We start from the raw sequence: 24,761 nt of genomic DNA on the forward strand, positions 1-24,761 counted from the left end.
GTGATTGTTCCTCCCACCATCCCGAACCAAGATTTTGAGATCAAGCCATAGATGATCTCTCTAGTGAAGCAGCACCTATTTCACGGTCTCCCAGCTGAGATTCCGATGGACCACATCGAGAATTTTGAGGAGATATGTAGCACCACTGGTTCAAATGGGATACCGACAGGCTTTCTGAAGTGCAAGCTCTTTCCCTTCTCTCTTGCGGATAGAGCTTCACGTTGGCTGAAGTCATTGCCACCTGGGTCTCAGACATCATGGGAACAGTGTAGGTCTGCGTTTCTGGACCATTTCTACACCAAGGCTAAGACCGCTGCCCTGAGGAACAAGATTTCATCGTTCCAACAACACACTGGAGAAGCCTTCTGCGAGGCTTGGGAGAGGTACAAAGAGTACCGTAGAGAGTGTCCACACCATGGATTCAGTGATGAACAGATTCTGGGCATTTTCTATGATGGAGTTAACTGGGACTACATAAACGTTCTCAACTCGGCCAGCAATGGGGATTTTATGACAAAGTCTAAGGAAGGAGCATATCAGTTGATTGAGAACCTAGCTGCAAGCTCCAGCAACAAGGCTCCTGAGTATGACCGGTCCGTGAAGGTGAACAGTGTCGATACGCAAAAGATTGACGAGTTGACAGCCAAGGTGAACCTTCTTCTGAAGGGGAACCAGAAAACTGTCCATTTTGTCGATGAGACCGGAGACATGCCGCTAGCTCAGGAGATTTGTGATGGAGAGGATGAAACAATGGAGGTTAATTATGTGAGTGGGCAAGGTTTTGTGCAGAACAGGGGTTTTAACCCGAACTACAGAAGCCATCCGAATTTGTCCTATAGAAGCACCAACGTGGAGAACCCTCAGGATCAGGTGTATCCGCAGCAAGGAGCTCAGAATCAGATGGGTTATCAGAAAACCTTCTCAAACAACTTCCAAGACAAACAGTCTGTGCCCACTCAAAACCGTTTCCAAGGGGGGAACCAGCAGGCATATACAAGCGCTCAGCAAGCACTGCCTTACACCAACCAGCAGTTGGGACCTTCATCTGCTAGCAGCTCTCAGGATGAGCTGAAAAACATGATGCAACAAATCTTGGTGAATCAACAAAAAGCTTCAGTGGAAACCAACACTAAGGTCGATACCATGTACAATGACCTTAATGGGAAGTATGAGGCAGTAATGTCACATGTGAAGAAGCTTGATGTTCAGGTTGCATAGACTGCTGAAGCCGTGAAAAGAACTCCTGGGACTCTGCCCGGAAAAGGGGAAGCAAACCCGCGGAACGAGTATGTCAATGCGATTGAGCTAAGGGGAGGAAAGAAGTTACCCCCTAGAAAGCACCATCCGCTAGGATCGACAAGGGCAAGGGTATTGCTGAAGAATACCTTCCTCAACATGCTGCTGAGACTCCACCGTTGAGTCAAAAAGAAGCTGAAGCATCCGGCGAGCATGTGCTCCCACCCAGCGAGCACGTGCTCCCGACTCCCAATCAGACCGTTCCTACTGAGGTACCTCCTGCACGCGTGTACACCCCTAGGGTTCCTTACCCTGTTCCTCCTAAGAAATCTCGCAAGGATTTGGAGGATGCAAAGTGCAAGGAGATGTTGAGAGAATTGACGGTAAAACTACCCCTAGCTGATGCTGTTCAGATGATACCTGCTTTGAAGAGATATGTGAAAGGGTTGGTTTCTGGGAGAGTGTCAGAGGAAGAGAACGTGATGATGGTTTCAAGAGAGTGCAGTGCTGTGCTGCAAAACAAAGTGCTAAAAAAGAGAGATGATCCAGGGCGATTTGTCTTATCCGTGAGAATCGGTAAAACGATTTTTGCAAACTCCCTCTGTGATCTAGGTTCCAATGTGAACCTTATGCCATATTCAGTGGCTAAAAGGCTGGGATACACGAAGTTCAAGTCTACACGGATTTCGTTAGTATTCGCGGATAGATCCACCAAGCGCCCCATAGGAGGGTTGGAGGATTTACATGTCCAGATAGGGGACACGCTTATACCAGCAGACTTTGTGGTTCTGGAACTTGAAGAAAAACCATGTGACCCCCTGATCTTAGGTAGATCATTCTTATGCACAGCTGGTGCGATTATAGATGTGCAAGGGGGAGCGATCGATCTCCAGCTGGGGGATATGATTGCAAGGTTTGAGATGAACAAGCTGCTCAAGAAACCTATGATAGATGGTCAGACTTTTGTGGTTGATGATGGATCAGAGGTCGCACATGAGGTTACCGATGAAGTTCTCACTCTCGACCCGTTGGAGGTTGCCTTGACAAAGGCAGAGGGTAAGTATGGATTCTTGAATGAGGAAGCTGATGGTTTTACACGCATTTTGGATGCAGGTACACGGTTCCAGTAACTGGTAGCTTACGCCAGCCTAGACGATGAGAACCAATCAGGGGAGGAATCCACCAAGGGAGCACCTGCTCCGGATTCCGGAGCACATGCTCCGGTAAAGTCAGCGGATGGTCCTTGGAGCGAGTTAAGAGCTCCAAAGGTAGAGCTAAAACCACTTCCAACCGGGCTAAGGTACGCGTTCCTAGGTCCTAACTCTACATATCCCGTGATAGTGAACTCTGAACTAAACAATGTAGAGACCGCTTTGCTCCTTTGTGAACTTAGGAAGTATAGAAATGCTCTAGGGTATTCACTAGATGACATCCCAGGAATCTCACCAGATCTATGCATGCATAGGATACATCTAGAAGATGAATCAATGACTTCGGTAGAACATCAGAGGAGGTTGAACCCGAATCTAAAGGATGTTGTTAAGAAAGAGATAATGAAACTTCTAGATGCGGGTGTAATTTATGCTATTTCTGATAGTTCCTGGATTAGTCCAGTTCATGTAGTCCCTAAGAAAGGTGGAATTACAGTGGTTAAGAATGATAAGGATGAATTGATTCCTACTAGGACAGTTACGGGACATCGCATGTGCATAGACTATAGAAAACTTAATGCTGCGACCCGTAAGGATCATTTTCCTTTGCCGTTTATTGATCAAATGCTTGAGAGATTGGCTAACCATCATTACTACTGTTTCTTAGATGGCTATTCAGGTTTCTTTCAGATCCCAATCCATCCCGACGATCAAGAGAAGACCACATTCACATGTCCTTACGGCACCTTTGCTTACCGCAGAATGCCGTTTGGCTTGTGCAATGCACCAGCGACCTTCCAACGATGCATGATGTCCATTTTCACTGACCTGATTGAGGATATAATGGAAGTTTTCATGGACGATTTCTCCGTCTATGGGAGCTCCTTTTCCGTTTGTTTGTCTAATTTGTGCAGGGTGTTGCAGCGGTGTGAAGACAAACATTTGGTGCTGAATTGGGAGAAATGCCACTTCATGGTCAGAGATGGGATAGTGCTGGGACACAAGATTTCTGAAAAGGGGATTGAGGTTGACAAAGCCAAGGTTGAGGTGATGATGAGTTTACAACCGCCTAATTCGGTAAAAGGGATCCGCAGTTTCCTCGGCCACGCCGGTTTCTACAGACGGTTCATTAAGAATTTCTCCAAGATAGCAAGACCACTTACCCAGCTGTTGTGTAAGGAAGTGAAGTTTGATTTCGATTCTGCTTGCTTGGAAGCCTTTCACACGATCAAAGGAGCTTTGGTTAGCACTCCGATTGTACAACCGCCAGATTGGGACCTTCCCTTTGAAGTCATGACTGATGCGAGTGATTATGCCGTGGGAGCGGTTCTGGGACAGAGAAAAGACAAGAAGCTGCACGTGATATACTATGCCAGCCGCACCTTCGATGAGGCTCAGTGCAAGTACGCTACAACTGAGAAAGAACTTTTAGCGGTTGTGTTTGCTATTGAGAAGTTTCGATCATACCTTGTTGGTTCCAAAGTGGTTATTCACACTGATCATGCAGCATTGAGGTATCTACTGACCAAGAAGGATGCAAAACCAAGGCTACTCCGTTGGATTTTGTTACTTCAAGAGTTTGACTTGGAGATTAAAGACAAGAAGGGTATTGAGAACGGAGTTGCAGATCACTTGTCAAGAATGAGGATAGAAGAAGAGCTACCCTTGGACGATAGCCTTCCTGAAGAACATGTTTACTCGATCGGCATCTTTGATCCCGCCGAGCACATGCTCCGCCTGGGAGCACATGCTCCGAAAACCCCGTGCAAGGCAATCGATACCAACAAACAGCCGAGTTTTCCTTGGTTTGGAGAGTATGCAAACTACCTAGCAGCAGAAAAAGAACCTACTGAGTTTGTGGGGAACAAGAAGAAGAAGTTCCTAAAAGACATAAGGCGGTATTTTTGGGATGAGCCTTACCTCTATAGGCATTGCTCGGATGGTGTTTTCAGGAGGTGTGTGACTGAGGAGGAGGTTCCTGGAGTCTTGTTTCATTGCCATAGCTCACCCTATGCTGGACACTTTGCTACTTTCAAAACCGTGTCCAAAGCTCTTCAAGCGGGTTATTGGTGGCCTACCATGTTCAGATATGCGCAGCGGTTTGTGTCTACTTGCGACACATGTCAGAGACAAGGGAACATCAGCAGGAGGAATGAAATGCCTCAGAATTTCATCTTGGAGGTTGAGGTATTTGATGTTTGGGGAATTGACTTCATGGGACCTTTCCCGAACTCATTCGGCAATGAGTACATATTGGTGGTTGTCGATTACGTGTCCAAGTGGGTAGAAGCTTTGGCCAGCCCCAATAATGATGCAAAGACCGTGCTCAAGATGTTCAAGTCGGTTATTTTCCCACGGTTTGGTGTCCCACGGGTAGTCATTAGCGATGGTGGATCGCATTTCATTAACAAGGTCTTTGAGAGTCTTCTCAAGAAGAATGGAGTGAGGCACAAGGTCGCCACCCCCTACCACCCACAAACAAGCGGCCAAGTTGAGATCTCTAACCGGGAGATCAAGAGCATTTTGCAAAAAACAGTGAACACAACAAGGAAGGATTGGTCTCTGAAGCTAGATGAGGCTCTATGGGCTTATAGAACCGCCTACAAAACACCCCTGGGGACTACACCGTTTCACCTGGTGTATGGTAAGGCGTGTCACCTTCCTGTTGAGCTAGAGTACAAGGCTGCTTGGGCAGTGAAAATGCTGAACTTTGACACTAAGAGCGCCCATGAAAGGAGGAAGATGCAACTGCATGAGCTAGAGGAGATTAGGCACCTCGCCTATGAAAACTCAAAACTCTACAAGGAGCGTACCAAAGCCTACCATGACAAGCGGATCCTCACTAGGACCTTTGCTCCTAATGATCAAGTCTTGTTGTTCAACTCTAGGCTGAAACTGTTTCCCGGAAAGCTAAGATCACGATGGTCCGGACCCTTCACCATCAAGGAGATTAGACCATATGGGGCTGTTGTGTTGCTGGACACAAAAGGAGGAGAATTTGTGGTGAATGGACAGAGGCTGAAACCATATCTTGCCGCCTCTGAGCACGCAAGGGGTGAAACCTTCGCCTTAGGCGACCCTCCTATTGCCTAAGGAGCTTTCGAGTCAAGCTAATGACTTAAAACAAGCGCTGGGTGGGAGGCAACCCACCAGGTATATATTGCTGAGTTTTTCTTTTTTTTTTTTCTTTCTTTTTAGGATTTGTTTCTTCTCTTTTCGGTTTCAAGAATGTTGGAAGAAGATGCGGAGCACATGCTCGCCGGACGCGAGCAACCCGATGCACATGCTCGACAAACTGAAAACAAAAGAAGAAACAGAGAAGAGCGATTGGGCCAGGTAAGCTTAATGAATTTCAGGCCCACCAGGCCCAGGTAACCCACCAAATCGCAAACCCTTCTCTCCTTTCTTCTGCCTTCTTTCTTCTCTTCTTCTCCTCGTCGCCGTCGAAGCTCTCTTTCTCTCCCATTGCTAACTTTTTCAAAACTAGACCGATTTCAGTGATTTTTTAGACTAGATTGCTTTATTATCCACCACAATCCTCAATCTCTAGTCCATTTAAGCACACACTCGAGGTACAGATGGCCCCTAGACGCTCTACCTCAGGAAGAAAGAGCACAACAAAGAGACCAACCGACGATTCACAATCATTCCCGTGGCCACGGTGCGAGGGAGAACCGTTCAACTTGAACGATGACTCGTTACCCGCCGAGTCTGACACGGTTTGGGATCAAAGGGACGCCAACCAATACAACAAGCTGCTGTCCGTAAAGATCGAGCCCACCCGCACTCTTTGTGATGACACGCTCAAGATGCTCGGCTTGCACGACCAAGTCTACCAGATATTGTGCCAAGCGCGTGTTGGGATCTTTACCACTTGGGAGGGAGACTTATACCCAGACTTGGTCCGGCAGTGCCTCGCCTCCGCCACACTCACACACGCTGACCCCAAGAAGAAATCCATCGCCGGCGCCACATTCTCTTTTAAGGCCGGCGGGCGCCGTTACGAATTGCCCCTGCATGACTTCGGCCTCCATTACGGGTTCTATCTCGAGGACAAGAACATGAGCTTCCCGAGGAAGTTCCCACAGGCAGCCACCTTTTGGAGCCTGATAGCTTTGGGGCCCTACCGCTCCAACAGGGCCAGCCAGACGAGCATCTCGCATCCTGCAGTCCGGATCGCCTCCCGCGTCTTCAGCAACCTCGTCTTCAACCACGACATCGGGAACAAGGTCCACCACGACGTCTTGCTGATGTTGTACTTGGGGTGCAGCTTTTTGACACCCGCGGCTCCCGGAGCACATGCTCTGTTTCCTTGCGCACCTGCTCCATCTGATGTGAGGTGCAACATGGCTATGCACTTCGCTGAGACGATCTGTGCTGCTAAGCACAAGACTTCTGGCCGTACAGAGAGGATTGGCAGCCTTCTCACTCATCTCTTTGAGCACATGCGGATCGATCTGACGAGGTATTCTCGTGTAGAGCAGAGGGAGCGCATTGACATACAGCATCTGGTCCACTCCCGAGTCATTCAATTAGCCAACCCCTTCTACACATACCGGTACGGTGGCCCTGACGGTAATCAGGGGAGCATTCGCCTCCCAGCTCCTGAGCTTACGCAGCTAGCCATGGTGGATGATCTGCGTTTCACCCGCGCCCCACTGCTTCTGGGAGATGCTCCGCCTCCACCTACCCAGTTTGATCCACCACCAGCGGACTTTGCTAGCTCATCCCACCACCGCGAGGACAGCATTCCACCATTCACATCATCCGATCCTCAGGGTGAGTTTGATCTCCCACCGATTTCTGATGAGCCCGATACCGCTGAATACAGGAGATGGATGGTCGAGTCGCAGCAGAAGAACAACAGCTTGATGCGGAGGATCCTGACGACACTATCTCGCGGTTGCTGCCACCACACCACCACCGCCGCCGACCCAAGCCCACCGGTGAGACCACCACGTCAGAGGCGCCGGCTTGCCCGTTCGGAAAGCGAGAGCCCAGACGATTCCGACGCCTGATCGCGGTTTCACACACCATCATTGTCCTATCCGCCTTACTTTCTTTTCTTTTTTTTTATTGTTATCTTTATTTTTCTTCTTGTCTAGGTCTCTCTTTGGCTTATTTTCACACCGGAGACGGTGTGAAGTAAGTCCGGGGGCGGGTCACCTATGACCTTTGTTTTAGGTGTTTTCTTTATTTTTCTTTTTATTGAGTCAGTTTGTCATGTGAGTCGAACCAAAACTTGTGGGAATTAGGACCGAAATCTGTGATGCTTTTAACCATTTGTGAGTTTGACCGTTTTGCTTTCCTAGTGACCATTGTTGCAGAACTATGAGTACAGAGACGAGCTAATACCTCTTCACATTCGGACCCTTCTCCTGGCCAGAAAAGCTTCATCCCATTAAGGTTTCACCGGGAAGACTTAGACTCTACTTTATTGGAACCTAACAGGATTTAAATTCTTCTCGTTTTGGGCATTAGGATAGGGAACATGTCACATATTCAGGACTTCTTATTCATTTTGCCAATCTTGCTGATCCTGAATAGCTAGCTCATTTTAAGTTAGTACCCACCCCGAGCCTAACCTCCTTTCAAACCACTTGCACTTGTATTTTTGTTTTCTCATTCTGTGCAGCTATGTGCAAAACGGTCGGGGAGAGCAGGACTGACACAATCTCTAACTCGCTCTTGCTGGAGAACCAAAGAGGAAAAAGCCGGACGGACAGAGCACGTGCTCCAACCCAGCGAGCACTTGCTCCGAAATTATATACATCCGAGTCCGCGAGTTGTTTTGAGCAGAGAGAGAGCCTAGGATACGGTCCGCATGCTCCTGGGGCAATATCAGAAGAAGATCCCCCATCATCCTTCAATTCTCATCAAAAAAAAAAAAAAAAAAAAAAAAAAAAAAAAAACGTTTAAGGATGATGGAAAGGGACCAGAGCTAGTGTTACACACCCCCGAGCATGCGTTGTACCCTGAGGAGAAAAGAGAGGCTGATTTTGAGAAGACAAGAAGAGGAGAGTGGTAGAGGTTGTGGACATCAATGAGTCCACTCTCCCTTACCATTTTGTGCGATATCCTGCATCTCTTTCGAAGTAATGGTAACCCCTAAACACTCTATAGCTCCACCATTAAAACAGCCTTTTATCTACCAAGCCTCGATTTCACTAGCTTAATGCCCTTAATGAGAAGCTCACGCCAATTTTAATTGAATGTAAAGAGTCTTTGTCTGGAAAGTGATCTTTTTCTGGGTTTGATTGCCAATTATGGTTCTGGTTTTGGAGATGTTTGCTGGAGAAGTTTTTGGTATAGCTTGTTCTAACACATGTGGTCTGCAGGTCATGGTCTACTCACGGTTTCTGAGATTTTTGCGAGTTCCCACCTTGGCTCTCTTGGCGCTTGGTTTGAGTTTGTTTGAGAACAAACAAAGATCTAAGTCTGGGGGAGTTGATATGTTACGGCTTTGACTCACTTTGACCCCGTTTATTTGATAGTTTTGTAGTTGTTTGAGTCCTTTTCAGGTTATAATAAGAGGCTAGGAAGCTAAAAGCAAGGATTGGAACAGCAGGAGCAATCGGATCAGAAAGGAGTTGAATTGGAGCAGAAAAGCTGATTTTAGACCCAGGAGCACATGCTCCCGATTTCCGAGCACATGCTCCCAACTCTACGGTTTCATGACGACACGTGGCAAGCATCTAGGCGCCGATTCCCTGCCTAATTCCCCTTATTTTAGGCGATCCTTTGTGAGAGAAAGAGGGAGGAGATCGTTTTTAATAGGGAGATTTAAATTTGGATTCTTTCCTTATTTTTCTCTACTTGTATGCTATTTAACCTAGGGTTTTTAGGAGAGAGAAGATATACTTTTCTTTTTGGTTTTTGAGCGACGTTTTGTGAGGGAGAGGAAGAGCGGCTACGTTAGAGAAACGATTCTGAACCCTTGTGATTTTTATATTTTTATGCTATTGAATTTCTCATCTATGTTGGCTATTCATTTCTCTATGTCTGAGTAGTTTTCTTTGCTAGATTAGGGGTTTCAAAGGGGTTTCATGGGTTAGCAACAGAATACAAATAGGGCTTTATATAATCGATTGTCTTCACTATTGTTAGACTTAATTCTTAGGTTGATTTGATCACCCAATCTATGATTCTAGGTTTATCTATTCATCAAAAGTGTAATAGGTTGCTAGAAAAGACATTAGTGGGCAAATTATCCTAGACCTGCGAAAGTTGATGTGTAGGTGATTTGTGAATTTATCATTCCTGTTCTTTAATGCTTGTCTGCGATTCTGGGCTCAAACGACAGTTTAGGGTTTATGGACCGCCGAGCATGTGCTCCGGATGTCTGAGCATGTGCTCCGCGTTTCCGCACAGAATCGATCAGATAGAGTTATTGATACCACGACAGTGGATCAGTTTATATTTATGTTTGAGTTCTAGACTGGTACTTAATCTATGCCCTGAATAGTTGTTTAGTTGCTATCTCTGAAATTCCCAAGAATTACCCCTGATCTAGTGTTTTCATTATTGCCTTTTTATAATCGCGTTACTGTTACCAAACAAACCCAACTTTGAATTGTCTTAGCTTGAAATTGAACCAATAGAACCATAGAGTAAAACTTGGTCTTCGTGGGATCCGACCCCTAAGTACTACTTCTTTGTTGTGCACTTGCAGTAGGAAAATAGGGTTTAAAACTCTGTGTATCAACAAACTTTTTAAAAGCTCTGCTGCTTATTTTGCAAGAGCCATTGTTGATCACTTGCTGATCCAAGAAGTTGTGGAGCATGTCTTCAAAGGCACTTCCACCTTGGTTCCAACAGATCTTTCAAGTCCTGCTAGCCTCCCAAAGCTTTGCATTCTCTTGGAAAACTCATGAAGCCACTATCTATCTATGCTTTGTAACCTTATTAAGCTTTGTAACTTATCAAATCTCTCCTTGTATGAACTATCCTCTTTGAGGCCCTAAGTTTTTAATGAAACTTGTTTGACAAAAAAGAAAAAAGATTCTAATCTATCAATCTAATTTTTAACCTTTGGACTTTTTCCTAAAAAATATCCTAGCAGTATATAATTATATATAGTTTATGTAAAATTACTAGTACTTACATGTATGTACAAAAATTGTAAAGTTAAATGCAAGTTTTTGAAAAACTAGTCTAACAAGGAGCTCAAAGAGAGTCGTGCCTTGGTTATAAGTTTGGGAACATTGGCCTACAGCCTCTCTTTTTCTACAAACATTAAAGTGTTAATTTAAAATAATATTAGGCTATGTTCGTTTGGTGCATTATATGCAATATCTGGATACAGTATCAAGATGCAGTATCTAGAGGCAATATCTGAACATCTAAATGATGTTTGTTTACGTTATTGGTTTATGTGTCCAGAAATTGTATCTGGATAAAATTATGTTTGTTTTGTAATTTAATTTATGTGCATCTCAATACAATATATGTAAAATGACCAAAAATCCCTTTATTTTATATTAAAGATTTAGTGGTTATAATGTATTCATGTTTTTATCTTATTTTCATATTAAATTTAAATAAATATTTAAAAATAAAGTTCTCTTGTCTTGACGGAAAACAGAGATTTTACGTTTTTAGCGGAAAATTGAGATTTTTTGTTTTTGGCAGAAAACCGAAATTTTGCATTTTTAGCCGAAAACCAAAATTTTGTGTGTTTTGGGGAAAACTGTGATTTTGCGTTTTTGGAGTTTTGACGAAAAAACGTATTTTTGCAGTTTTAACGAAAAAACGTATTTTTGCGTTGTTGCGTTTTTTTGGCGAAAAACGTAATTTTGATGGGAAAACAAGATTTTGTGGTTTTGACGGAAAAATGAAATTTTGCGGTTTTAACGGAAAAATAAATTTTGCGGTTTTGGTGGAAAACAAAAAGATTTTGCGGTTTTGACGAGAAACCGTAATTTTGCGGTTTTGACGGAAAACCTAATTTTTTATTTTGGTGGGAAAACGTATTTTTTTTTATTTTGGCGAGAAAACGTAATTTTGTGGTTTTGGCGAAAAAACGTAAATTTGCGGTTTTGATGAGAAAACGTAATTTTGCGGTTTTTGCGGGAAAATGAGATTTTGCGGTTTTGGCGAGAAAACGTTATTTTGGTATTGACGGAAAAACGTAATTTTTGCGTTTTTGATGGAAAAACGTAATTTTTGACGGAAAAACGTAATTTTGCAGTTTTGGCGGGAAAACGTAATTTTGCGGTTTTAGCGAGAAAACAAGTTTTGGCGAGAAAATGAGATTTTACGGTTTTGACGGGAAAATGTTATTTTGCGGTTTTGACCGAAAAACGTTATTTTTGCGATTTTGGCGGGAAAACGTAATTTTTGTGATTTTGGCGGGAAAACGTAATTTTGCGGTTTTAGCGAGAAAACAAGTTTTTGTGTTTTTGTTGGGAAACCTATTTTCGGTTTTAATTGGAAAACCTAGTTTTTGTGGTTTTGGCGGGAGAACGTAATTTTGCGGTAATGAGCGGGTTGATGGATGAAGAATCAAGATTTTAGGGTTTTGTTGATATTAGAATTAAGAAAAAATATTTTGTAATTATTTAATTAAAATAGGTGTATTTTTGATTCTTACCAATTTTGGATGAGTTTACCTCATCCAAACTCTCCAAAAAAACTAATTCAGAAATTTAGTGTTTTTTGGATGAGTTTTCGCGATACCTAATCCAGTTACCTAATCAAAACTCATCCGGATATCTAATCCAATTATTATTTTAATTATCATTAAACAAACAACAATCTGCATTTGCGTCTAGATACTGCGTCTGGTTCACCAAAAGAACAACACCTTATTGTAAGTTTAGATAATGTTATATAAACATGATTTTTTACTATTCTAGTTTACTTTTAAAAGAAAAACTATTCACAGCAGTTTTGAAACTAAAAATGAGATTAATTAATACTAACTTCTTATTTTATTCTTCATTTAGTTGTTTTGGATGTTGTATAGTTGCTAAATGATATTCACGGTCATCGTAAATTCTATTTTTTATCCACTTTTGAGAAAACATGCATTTAACTTTTACACTTTATCTGGTGTATCATTTATAAACTTATTTAAAATGAATTAAAAAAAAATAAACGATCTAATACATTAATTATATGTTCACCTCCGACTTTCATTATCGTTGGCACGGTTCTGAGCTCAATCAATCTTAATTATTTTTTAAAAATAAAAATCATATTTTTTAGAAAGGAAATATATATGTATTGACAAAATCTTTATGATTTGTTTTCATCCTAGTTGAATTTATAAAATGGTTTGATACTTCTTTAAAAATAAATAATTCGTTTTTCGTAATTACGAATTCGAGATGAACATATATATAGTACTATTTGTAGTATATATTTTCCAACAACTTAAGGATTTAAAATATACAAACAACTTGCCAGTCCTGTACTCATGTTACTATTAGTCTATTATATATTGGTGTGGAGGCATGTTTGACAAATGATTCTTTAATCAAAACTGGGACTTGGTGGATAGAGATAGTTTTACATTTAAATACATGATTTTTTTCTATGTTAAGTAGTTACCAGTCTCTATTCTATCTCTTTGTATCCAGTTTACCTGGTTTAAGTTCAGTTAATAAAATTCGCATTTTGTCTAAAAAAACAGGATCACTTCTTTTAGATTCAATATCACCAAACCTAATTTTCTTCATTGGTTTTTGTATTTTATTAATAGTTTCCAACATCAAATTATTTGTTTTTGATTAAATATTTTTCAACACTCGCTTCAAAATAAAACTTAAGAGAATTGTGGACAATAATATTTATATTCTACAAAGCTAGTGTTGACTATTTTTCTAAAGTAAGTATTGATGATTCACCTAGAAACATCTATACAAACAAACAAAATAATTTGATCAACTTCTAAATAACCCGATCCATTTTTTAATAATAATAATATAATTAAATACCTCATAATATTTAATTATAACCAATCAATAAACCATCTATAACCAAACACGCAGTAGAAAGACATATCAAACCAAATCTAATATACTAAAATACAATACCAATCATAACTAATAATAATACAATGGAGACTCTAGATCATCCTCCTCATCATCACCATGATTCCACGCTACACATGCATTATCTGCACCATAAACACAATGAGATGCGTGAGTATTATCAGAAATACCTTGTGAGCTGATCCTCCCATATACGAGCTATACACACAAGCAAAGCAAGAGTACAACCACAAATAAAACAAAAAACTATTCCTTAAACAGAACACCCAATAACACATTCACGACATCTACACATCATCACACAAAATAAGTCATACAACTCAATCGCTTAGATAAGCTCATGCTCCCGCACTCACCTTATCAAAATGATTCAAAGACAAAACCCAAAAACTAAAACTAACCGTTAAATTTGAAATCCCTCCGGTGGAAAGCTATACTTGTACGTCACGAAGCTTCCCACATAATCTTGTGCGGATCGGATAACAGACGAGCCTACGATCTCACTTACAATCCTCGATGATCTTAGTTCGCGTCTAAGACGAAGTATCTCACGAAACTGCAGATAACTTCTCGATTATTAACTCAAATCCCAAAATGTAATATTTAGAATCTAGATAAAAGATTTATCTATAACTCCACCAAATTTCATTACTTTTTGCAACGATTTGCTATGTCGAATTATTTTTTTCCAAAACATGACAGTTCTGCCTCTTTTACCTTCACTCCAAAGTCATGTTAACTCTCCTTCTTCCCCTCTATCACCCTCAACGACCTTCACTCCAAAGTCATGTTAACTCTCCTTCTTCCCCTCTATCACCCTCAACGACCAAGAACTGTCTCTTTCTCACAGACCAACAACAACAGCACCAAACAAAGGAAAAGAAAGCTTCGCTTGATAAATAATAGAGTTTCTGGTTTAATTAAATTAAACCAAGATTTACTTTAACTAGAATTAATTAAATCATCCTTTGATTTAATTAATAAATCGACCAGCTTACTAAACCAAGAAGAAATTAAACCGACCACTCCGATTCTCGATATATATCTAATATTTCATATTTTCTGAGATACAAACGTTACAAAATTAGAAATAACTATAATTGGAAATAGTGACATCCCAAGTTGGGATTTGATGCAGTATGTCATGTTTACAAAATTTGATTGTATTAAGCTCTAATTGATAATTGTCAATTTGATGTCGTATGGATTTACAATCATTAGAAACAATTGCAACTCTAAATGCTGATTTAGAGTCAGCTTGATTTTGTTAATGCTACATCGTATGGTTTGATTGAATGCAACTTCGTTTTTTATCCTTTTACTATGTGGGTGTTTGCTTATTGTAACTCATGTGTCTATAGAGTCTACTTGTAATCCGTTTGTGTGGTATAGAGATGGTTGACTTAAAATTATGGGATATTACAAGTGAGGTGAGCCCTCTAATGGTATGATACTTTTAAATCTTCTTTTTTCAAGCAGGCAGATGAATCTGGTGTTGAGGACAAGTCCCACACAAATGAGGTGATATTTTTCCCACTGTATCTTATATGTTAATTCGTTATTTGGTGTATTTAATCTACTTGTCAAAATAGATTATCGTAGATGAGAAAGATAAAAGAACAACAGTATTGCATTGTTTGTTCTATCTATAAATTGGTTGATAATAAGAATTTGTTAACAGTTGTATCTATCAGTGTTCACCCGAGTGAAATATCGACATTTTGTTTACTTGTTACCATGAAGAATCTGTTGTTTTCTATCTTTTCACTTGGATTCCGAAACTAGTTTGTAATGCTATTGTCTCTTTGTTCAGCTTAATCAATTCAGGGGCAAATGGAAGAATCTGAAGCGGAGATTCTTATTTTACTATGTTTGGCGAGGAGATCAAAACTGAGTTTATTTTACAATTTTACTATGTTTGGCTTTTAAATAGTAATGATAAACATATTTGAGTTTGTTTTGATTTGAAGTATATTTGAGTTTTGAATTTTTAGAAATGTTTTACATAGCATGAAATTTGGATATTGATGAATTTTTATACTTTTAGAACTGTTATATTTGAGTTTTAAAATAAAATGAAAGAAAGTTACAGGGCCAGGGCTGGACAGGGTTCATCCCTTTAATGTTAATTTTACAAGGCTCTTTACATATTCAGGGTTTTAAAGGGATGAGTTTATACAGGGTCAGGGCTGAACAGGGCTTTTTTTTTTTGGCAAACAAAGCAGAGCTTTTTCATTCAAACAACAAAGAAACAAGGTTACAAAGGTTTAGAGTTTTCCAAAGCATAGCTTGATAACAAAAAGAAACAACAAAGGTACAGATAGGTAGATCGACAATCATAAACCAGAGATATTGGAGGCTTGAGCAATGGAGCACCAAACCGCAAGCTACCTCAAGATGATCCGACACCACATTCGCATAGACAACGAATATGTGGTAGATGGTCCTTATCAAGATGACTTTGGGACGTTGATGAAGTTTCGATAGCCGAGAGACAAGATGGTTTGAACTGCTCATTGGCAAGGAGAGTAACTGGAGGGTTAAGTTTGGGGATGGCATGCTTAAGAAATGTTCGGTAACCACCCTCCTTGGAGTAATGATCATAATGCTGATATTCTCAAAGGTTTGGCGAGGGGAAAAGACCTTCCTGACTTTTGTGATTTGGATTTGGCAATGTTCAGCTCACATGGAAATTAAGGGTTGAAGAGCGGGAAGGTATAGGTAACATCCTCTCCTTGGAGAGGACATCATAATGCTGAACTTCCTAGAGTTTCTGGTTTCAGGGCATATATTGCAGCTTAAAGCTTGTAATAGTAGTTCATGGAACAGCTGAAACAGAGAGGATAGATTCAATAGGTACCGGTAACCATTGCTCCATAGAGACATGATCATAATGCCGGATCTCATCGAAAATAGGTAGTAATAGGTAGTGACCCTAATCAAATCTAAGGCCAGGGTTCTCAAATAATCTTTGCAACAAAAGGGCATACATGGTCGATTATGTTCCAGTTGCAGTCTTCGGACAACGGATACCATGAATCGATCCAAGAGTACGCTACGGGAAAACAGAGGAGGATTTGAGATAAACCTGATCTCATGAGGTACATGGATAGGGTCTCGGGGTCTTGTCAGGAACTTGCACAGGTCCAACGTCAACACAGAGCTCCTGTCCAACTGCGCCTAAGCAAACCGCTTGGTGAGGGGATGTAGATCCGAGGAGCAGAGAGATGATGGGGTTGACTTCAAGGGGAGCGAGTGACAAAGTCGAAAGACAAGGTTACAAGAGTTTTCTAAAGTCTCAGATTTGGCGTGGAAGGGCTGGAAGCTCAGGAGAATCACCTCGCGAAGAGAAACCACCGGAAGAGACAAAGGGAGGGGGAATGATTGAAGCTGAAGCATCGCCGGAGTCGCGGAACAGAGACTCGGTGAACCTCCGGAAGGTTCACCAATGAAACAGAAATAGAACAAGCTTAGATGAAAGAGGTGAATACGAGGACACAGGAACAGTTTCCCAGCGGCGCCGATCGGAATCGACACCGCCGGAAGAGGGAGTCTTGGGGAGTGTGCCAGAGAGAAGCGGCTAGGGGAAACTTTTTATTTTTTGGACTCTGCTGAACAGGGCTTAAAAATCTTTTTTAACATCCCTAATCCCAACTGTACAATTTCTTTAAATCTGGTTATTATAGTCAGAAAAAGTTTTTATTTTATTTTTTGTGGTTTTGAGAAAATAAACTTAAAATTAGAAAGAAAAATAAGCAGCTAAATTGTACAGATTATAGAATCAAAACAAGTTTTTAAAGTCTGACTGACTAGAAAAAGACTATCAATTTTTTTTTTGGGTTAGCATTGCAACCAATCACCTCTACATTTTTATGTTTCTAATAAGATCATTTTAAAATAAAATTCATCACAGAAAAGAAAATTGTTAGGAAGCTCGTGATATTCCATTTAGACATAAAATAATCTATATAAGATTTAATGATTTATCATGAATTAGGCTAGACATAAGTAACTTTAAGTTTAAGTAAAAATATTTTTTAATCCCATGTTAGTTTTTAATACAATTAGTTTTACTCTTTTCATCACATTCAAAAATCCTATTATAATAGATACAACTTATTTTATATATGTGATCTGATTGATAACACCAAATGATAAGAGATTTTTGGTTCAAAAAAAAAAAGTCAGTAAACAATATAAAAATGACTTTTAAAAGATGCATATTAGTATACTACGGTTAAAAACAATGATTCCAAAAAAATACACCAAAGGCGATATTTCATCATGTACCATATTGATAATATAGTTACTAATCAAAATTAAACCACAAATTTATTCATCCGAATTCAGTTAGATACCTATTTGAAATATGCGAACAGTAACCTACAAGTATAATAGTAATGAAATATATATATTAGTTTAATTTAACCTATCAACTAATGAAGACGACTAATCCTTTTTTAAAAAATGGCTAATATCAATCTAAATATAATTAAGAAATGATCTAAATCAATATAAAACTGGTGATCAATAATTTAATACATTTTTTTAATAAAAAGTACCTCTGTGCGACAAATAATTTTATTTACAAAACATGTTCACACGCAAATCGGAGCAAGCGAGCGAGAGAGCATACGTCCAATCTTATATCCACCCGTCTCTTCGCTGTCCATAAACCCGGATCCTGACCCGGATTCGAAACTTCCATTACCACCCGATTCCATTCATTTCTCCTTCCCCTAAAGCTTTTCTCTCACTTTCCCGGAAAACTCGGCGACGAGAGAAAAAATGTACTCAGCGATTCGCTCGCTTCCCCTCGATGGTGGACACGTCGGCGCTGACTACCATGGACCTCTTGACGGAACCAATCTTCCCGGCGACGCTTGTTTGGTTTTAACCACTGACCCTAAACCTCGTCTCCGGTGGACATCTGAGCTCCATGAGAGATTCGTTGACGCCGTTACTCAGCTCGGTGGTCCTGATAGTGAGTACCTCTATACTCATTTAGCTTTTGTTCTCTCTCTCTCTCTCTATGTATGTCTCATTTGTTATTCTCTTGTTGTTTTGGATCTTGAGATGAAATGTGTGTTTGAGCTTAGCTTCTCCTTCTTCTCTTTGCTCAGCCCTCTTCAAAAGTTTCGATCTTTTTTTTTATCAGGGTTATATGGATTTTTCTCTCAAAGTTCAGATTTGTGAAGAATTTGTCTCAGTTACTTGATTCGATGAACTCTATTGTGACTTTGATTTTACTTGTTTCGAGATCTTTATAGAGTAGCTCTATCTCTCTATGTGTCTCGAAATGGAAGCGTATCCTGCAGTATATAAAATTTGTTTCCTTTTTTTCGAAATTTGCCATGAGTAGTAGTAATTAAGCAGCGTCAGTATAATCTCTGAAGATTTGGAGTTTGTGATTTGCGTTTAGCTTATTCTGCTCCTGTTTTGTCATTTTTCTTCACATTTGTTAATGAGGAGACCCTTCCTTCTGACTCTCTTTAATGTTCAACTTACAGAAGCGACGCCTAAAACTATCATGAGGACAATGGGGGTGAAGGGTCTCACTCTCTACCACCTCAAATCACATCTTCAGGTTTGATTGTTTATTTACTTCCTTTGAACAAACTGATTTCAGAGTTGTGGTTTCTGATTAGTCTTCAAAGCTATTTGGTTGATGAGATGACTCCAAGATTTCCAATGACTTGTAGATACTGAGATTTTCTAGAGTTTTAAGAGTCGTAGGCTGTTATATCTTCCCAGTTTCAACGTGTATAATAGCGATAATGATCTAAAGAATTTTGGGTGTTTGATGGTGTTATGTTTCTCTCTTTTGTATGTGTTTTGCTCGACAGAAATTTCGCTTAGGGAGGCAAGCTTGCAAAGAATCAACTGAGAACTCCAAGGATGGTATCTACTCAGTTGACTTTTTTTTTTTTTGGGTTCTATATCTCTGTTTGTGAAGCCTCTTGGTTCTACTCTTTATTCATATGGCTATTTGGAATCATATTTGTTAGACACTTTGTAGATCTTTATCATGTGAGAGACACATGGGACCCTGCTGTTTTTCTAACTGCCGTTGGCAGAATATATATATATTATTAGCAAACTGCTCATGCTTTAAGCTGTCAAGTAAAAACTTGATTTTGTAAAAAGAAAACTAAGAGTAATAGCTAGTTGGAAGCCTGATTTGATGAATTTCAGTAGTGTGTCCATATACTAATTCTGTGAACTGGATGCTGCAGCTTCTTGTGTTGGGGAGAGTCAGGACACAGGTTCATCTTCAACATCATCATTGAGATTGGCGCAACAGGAGCAGAACGAGTATGGTTACATTTGAACTTTTCATCTCATTTCTCTGTTACTGGCTGGTTAGTGGTTAGTTAATTACATTTGTATGAATCCCTCCTTATTTGTTTGCATGTCAGGGGTTACCAAGTCACTGAAGCTCTACGTGCTCAGATGGAAGTCCAAAGAAGACTACACGAGCAATTGGAGGTTAGTTCATTTCTTATGCCATTGATCTTGAAGAATTAGAGTAGAATTGTTATCCTAAGTTCTTAACCAATGTTCAATCCAAAAATTAGGATGTGGTTGTTACCAAATTATTCTTTCTTTCTTTGCTGTTCATAAAAACAGTGCTCCTTGTTTCCATCCGTCCTGGATCTTTACCTTATTAGAATGAACAAACACCTTGAGACTGAGATAGTGGCCACATTTATAGGAATACAACAGACTGTGCTGTGTAAATGCAAACCTTTGATTGGTCTTTTAGTATGGGCAGGTACAACGAAGACTCCAGCTGAGGATAGAGGCCCAAGGAAAGTACCTGCAATCAATTCTTGAAAAAGCTTGCAAGGCCTTTGACGAACAAGCTGCTGCTTTTGCTGGGCTTGAAGCTGCTAGGGAAGAGCTATCAGAGCTAGCCATCAAAGTTTCCAATGTCTCTCAAGGAACAACAGTTCCGTTCTTTGATGCAACAAAGATGATGATGATGCCATCTTTGTCAGAGCTTGCAGTAGCAATAGACAACAAAAACAACATCACAACCAACTGTTCCGTGGAAAGCTCTCTGACTTCCGTCACTAATGGGAGCTCGATATCTGCTGCATCGATGAAGAAACGGCAACGTGGAGACAATATGGGCGTTGGGTATGAATCTGGCTGGATTATGCCTAGTAGTACCATTGGATAAAGTTTAGGAAGATGGGAAAGGTAGAGATAAGATTAAACTCTTCTTTACTTGCTTTGAGGGGCCTGTATTATTCGATATAAACTTGTCATCAAAATTTCGTCTTAGCCTACTCATGTATATATTTAATGTTGAAGCTGAAGCTTTAGAGTTTCCTTTAAACCTTGCCTTTAAAAATTATTCTTGTATTCAAGTGAAAGGGTTTAAAGGTAGAAGAAACTATAAAGATATAAGAAAAAGATCCATTGATGATATTATAAACATTGAAATGATGAAAGGGCCACCAAAGTTTGAGCCTTTAACTTTGCTACTATTCGTAATGCCTTTCTTCATTATGCTTTTATGCTTTACTTTATGTACTTTTACGCCTTGTTCCTCTCATCCTTCTTTACAACGAACATCAAATTAACATTGGTGAGTTCTAAAATACAAAAGTTTTAACATACAAAAACCGTGTAGGGAGCATGATTTGCTGCTGTGTTAAGTCGGAGAACAACAAGAAGTACGCGGAGCTGGATGCGAAGCTTGCAAGGAAGATGGTGGAGAGCCGGAGGATTTATCCGGGACACAAGAGTCTAAAGTCTATGGATTCAATAATCATGAAGTTTCCTAAGCTAAGAGAAGGATTAAGAAACATCAGAAACGTTTTCGAATCCTACGGTATGTTTTCTTGAGATTATTCACCTTTCATCAAGATTCCTCTGGTTTTAGTTTTAAACATTTTTGTTCTGCAAATATTCGCAGATAATGATAGTAACGGGACAATCGATATAGAGGAGCTGAAGAAATGCTTAGAAGAACTACAGCTAAGTTTATCAGATGAAGAAGTAAAAGGCTTATATGGATGGTGTGATGTTGATGGAAGCAAAGGGATACAGTTCAATGAGTTTATAGTCCTTCTCTGCCTCATCTATCTTCTATCAAAACCTTCCTCTGAATCCAACGCGGTAATTAATCAAATGACAGCAGGATGATAGATAAATTGTATCATGTTCAGTCTAAATTATGTTGTGTTTTTTCTTAGGAATCGAGAGAGATGGGTCCGAAGTTGGTTGAATCTATATTTGATCCAATAGTTGAAGTGTTCTTGTTTTTGGACAAAGATGGTAAAGGGAAACTGAACAAGGCTGATGTGATAAAGACACTGAACAACGAAGACTATCCTTTAGAGAGATCTCCTTCACATGTCACCAACATGAGATTTGGTACATATAAACCATGCACAACTCTTCTCTTCTCTTTATTTATCTAGATGAATTCGATTAACTCATTGGATTCTTCTATCTGTTCTTTGTGTGGTGCAGAAGAAATGGATTGGGGAAGAAAAGGGAAAGTGGGTTTTAGAGAGTTTCTATTTGCTTTCATGAGTTGGGTTGGTCTTGATGATGCAGATGATTACTATATGAACAGTTAAGAAACAACTTGAACATTTGGTTTCATATGTACATATACCTGTACTCTATTATTATCAACATGATACTATAAAGCTTGTCTAATTCATTCTTTTTAAATAACTATGATCATATGATCATCTTTATAATCACAACCCGACCAATCCTTCAAACATGCTATCAACAAGTCCAAGTGGCAAGATGTTTTCAATATCTAGAACCTAGGATCACGTCTAGTTCAATTCTGAAACTCTGCTATTCTTGGATTGTTTCCTTGTTTCCTTCAATTTGGTAAACCGTAATCAAAAAGTTCAAAGTTGCTTCTCTTTTTCTGAAACAAAATGTGTTTTTAAGTCAATGATGAGACATATGTTGCAGACTGAATCAAACTTTGTAGATGAAATTATAAATTTGAACTTCAAGTGTAAAAAATCTCATTAATTTCATTAAATCGAACCGCATTACATGTTGCATACAAAGACTATCAACATCATTACATAAAAAGAAATACAAATTAGCAAATCATTAAGACCACAAGATAATAAAACAAATTTTGAAACCCTAATTAGACTCTTCGTCAAATAGTTCGCGACAGAGAGGGCATGTGCCATTAGATCGATCTACCCACTTATTGAGACATTCTTCATGATAACAATGCGAGCAGTTAGGCACGTGGCAGTAATCCTCGGTTCTAGACAGATCCAGATCTTCCAAACAGATGGCACAAGTCGTCAAATTTGTTGCCGACAGAGACAGAGACAGAGCAGAGTTGCGACGCACAACGTTGTACACCTTCTGTGTCAGTTTGACAGTGCCTTTCATGAATAAAGGTTGTTGTGTCAATGGCAAGTTAGAACTTTTGCTTCTTTGTCGTAGGGCTTGGACTACAATCTCATCAGCTATGTATTCGGACAAGAGATTATCGTGGAGTTGGCTATGGAGGGTTCGATAGACGTCCTTAGGCTCGAAGGTTCGGAGTTTCAGAATGAGTTTTGAGTCTGGACCTGGTGGAGAATCCCGGTAAGATCCGACACTCTTGATGCTACGATGATCATCGTTCTTCTCTATGATAAACACCTCGAAGTACCCTCTCTTTACAGTGATTTTCACCGTGCTTAATAACCCTAACGACGGATCTTGAGACGTAGCGGCTAGATGAATATCGAGTCTGAATGATTCAGTATCCATTTGTCGCAGTGAAGAAATCAGAAAAATAAAACTCAGAGTCAGAGACAGAGTGAAAGATGGATGAGTCGTAAGGTTTCGTGTGTGTTGTGTTATATTTATAGATAGAAGCAATACTCTGTTTATATAGTTTATTCGGAACCCTAAACGCGTTAATGTAATTTCCTTTTCTTTTTCTTTAAAGCAATTTTTGATTAACGCTCGTTAAATTTTATTTGTTAAATTTGCTTTTTGCTTTTTGTTTGTTGGTAAAACATATCTCGTTGTACGAACTTAAAACCAAATTAGGTTTCCTATGTGGTTTATAATTTAACTAGATAAGGGCTGGACGATGTGTGTGGGTTTAAAAATTATTGAAAAAAAAATAAATTTTAAACTTTAAACACTTTTTAAAAAATATATAATTTTTTTTATTTCATAAAGTAAATATATAAATAATTTTAAGTAGAGAATATTTGTATTTATCTTCATACATTTATTTATATTTATCTATTTTTAATATATTATAACAATTATTACAATAATCTAAAACTAAATTATATTCCACTAAAACTTTTGTCAAATATTCATCATTACAAATATTATTATTGTCAAATTTCAAAAACATTTCACAACTTATTCACAAAATATTTTACATACAAGAAATTCATCAAAGAAACATCTAATAAGTAACCACGTACAATTTTACTCTATGTTTTACCATTAAAAATATGTTCTTACACCCAAAATTATTTTATTGTTAAAGTATGCTCTTTATCACCACCTATAAAATGTCTTCTAAACAAATTAAACAAATTTTATGTTGCTTCACTTTCATTTTGGCATAATTATATTTCTTATAATTACTAATAAATTTTTGTGACATAAGTTCTTTAACCAAGAAGTGTTTTTTCTTCCAAAGATATTTTGGATGAACAACTGGTGAAAATTATCTACTCGATTACAATGACTTTATGACTAACCCAAAAAAAGTTGAGAAATTGAAAGGTTAATATAATATAATAAAAATAAAAATTTAAAAATTATAATCACGATGGTATATATAAGTCTTAGATAATTCAGATATACAAAATAGAAACTTTATATACAATCCAAAACATGACATATGTCATAATTATGTTAAGGATCAACGACCTATTTACTATTCAGAAGTATCCAATTGTACCAAAACAACTTAAAGTTATGATCTCGTCTCAAATATTTTCGAATCATACATTCTCAACTAATTTTAACCTGAATCAAAAGTTCTCATATATTTCTCCATATACCTGGTTTAAACGGTTTACGAACCTAATCCGATAGAAAACCACATAAATCCAGTTTGAAACCAATTTTAAAATTGTATACCGTTCCAACTTTCCAAATTTGAAACCACTTCTCAATTACTCGATCAAACAGCTCTTGTTTCAGTACCGGAATCATAAACATTATTCAGAAAAGAAACTCTAAATTTTAACCAGAAACGTCAACCACCGACTTATCTTCCAAATTTATAATGCTACTAACTGTAGAATCACTTTTAGAACCTCCATCAGTGTCTCCATCCTCGATTAAATTAGCAGGCATTGTATACTTCGATTTCATTTCATTGCATCTGATAGCTTTCATTGAAAAATCC

At 39.1% G+C, this 24,761-nt stretch overlaps 3 protein-coding genes and 1 non-coding gene across 5 annotated transcripts; 2 read left to right on the forward strand and 2 right to left on the reverse strand.

Annotated features, from left to right (window-relative positions):
- Positions 1 to 315: 315 nt before the first annotated feature.
- LOC147949805 (small nucleolar RNA R71) lies at positions 316 to 422 on the reverse strand. The gene has a single exon (XR_015565524.1). It is a non-coding gene; the product is annotated as a small nucleolar RNA R71 (small nucleolar RNA).
- Positions 423 to 17,950: 17,528 nt separating this feature from the next.
- LOC104789159 (protein PHR1-LIKE 2) lies at positions 17,951 to 20,729 on the forward strand. 2 transcript variants are annotated; one of them, XM_087457305.1, is made up of 6 exons: positions 17,951 to 18,368; positions 18,895 to 18,971; positions 19,231 to 19,285; positions 19,621 to 19,699; positions 19,804 to 19,873; positions 20,151 to 20,729. In XM_087457305.1, the coding sequence occupies exons 1-6, from the start codon at positions 18,173 to 18,175 to the stop codon at positions 20,568 to 20,570; spliced, it is 897 nt and encodes a 298-aa protein (XP_087313431.1). In that variant the 5' UTR covers positions 17,951 to 18,172; the 3' UTR covers positions 20,571 to 20,729. The 2 variants fall into 2 exon arrangements, with proteins under 2 accessions (XP_087313431.1, XP_087313434.1); XM_087457308.1 differs by having other exon boundaries at positions 20,160 to 20,729.
- Positions 20,730 to 20,749: 20 nt separating this feature from the next.
- LOC104789141 (putative calcium-binding protein CML22) lies at positions 20,750 to 22,063 on the forward strand. Its single transcript, XM_010514883.3, has 5 exons — positions 20,750 to 20,883; positions 21,027 to 21,227; positions 21,312 to 21,514; positions 21,592 to 21,772; positions 21,872 to 22,063. Exons 2-5 carry the CDS (start codon positions 21,032 to 21,034, stop codon positions 21,979 to 21,981), a joined length of 690 nt encoding a protein of 229 aa, XP_010513185.1. The 5' UTR covers positions 20,750 to 20,883; positions 21,027 to 21,031; the 3' UTR covers positions 21,982 to 22,063.
- Positions 22,064 to 22,519: 456 nt separating this feature from the next.
- On the reverse strand, positions 22,520 to 23,146 carry LOC104789171 (uncharacterized). Its single transcript, XM_010514909.2, has one exon. It carries the CDS (start codon positions 23,144 to 23,146, stop codon positions 22,520 to 22,522), a length of 627 nt encoding a protein of 208 aa, XP_010513211.1.
- Between the last annotated feature and the right edge of the window lie 1,615 nt (positions 23,147 to 24,761).

The sequence above is a fragment of the Camelina sativa genome, chromosome 1, assembly GCF_030686135.1.
Source record: "Camelina sativa cultivar CO46 ecotype springtype chromosome 1, ASM3068613v1".
NCBI classification, from domain to species: domain Eukaryota; kingdom Viridiplantae; phylum Streptophyta; class Magnoliopsida; order Brassicales; family Brassicaceae; genus Camelina; species Camelina sativa.

What these genes read in the sequence shown, in the direction of transcription:
- LOC104789159 (XM_087457305.1), top strand. Translation starts at nt 18,173, where the DNA reads ATGTACTCAGCGATTCGCTCGCTTCCCCTCGATGGTGGACACGTCGGC. An exon ending in ACCTCAAATCACATCTTCAG is followed by an intron (nt 18,972 to 19,230) that starts GTTTGATTGTTT and finishes TTTGCTCGACAG; the next exon opens with AAATTTCGCTTAGGGAGGCA. An exon ending in AACTGAGAACTCCAAGGATG is followed by an intron (nt 19,286 to 19,620) that starts GTATCTACTCAG and finishes TGGATGCTGCAG; the next exon opens with CTTCTTGTGTTGGGGAGAGT.
- LOC104789141 (XM_010514883.3), top strand. Translation starts at nt 21,032, where the DNA reads ATGATTTGCTGCTGTGTTAAGTCGGAGAACAACAAGAAGTACGCGGAG. An exon ending in AAACGTTTTCGAATCCTACG is followed by an intron (nt 21,228 to 21,311) that starts GTATGTTTTCTT and finishes AAATATTCGCAG; the next exon opens with ATAATGATAGTAACGGGACA. An exon ending in CTTCCTCTGAATCCAACGCG is followed by an intron (nt 21,515 to 21,591) that starts GTAATTAATCAA and finishes GTTTTTTCTTAG; the next exon opens with GAATCGAGAGAGATGGGTCC.
- LOC104789171 (XM_010514909.2), bottom strand. Translation starts at nt 23,146, where the DNA reads ATGGATACTGAATCATTCAGACTCGATATTCATCTAGCCGCTACGTCT.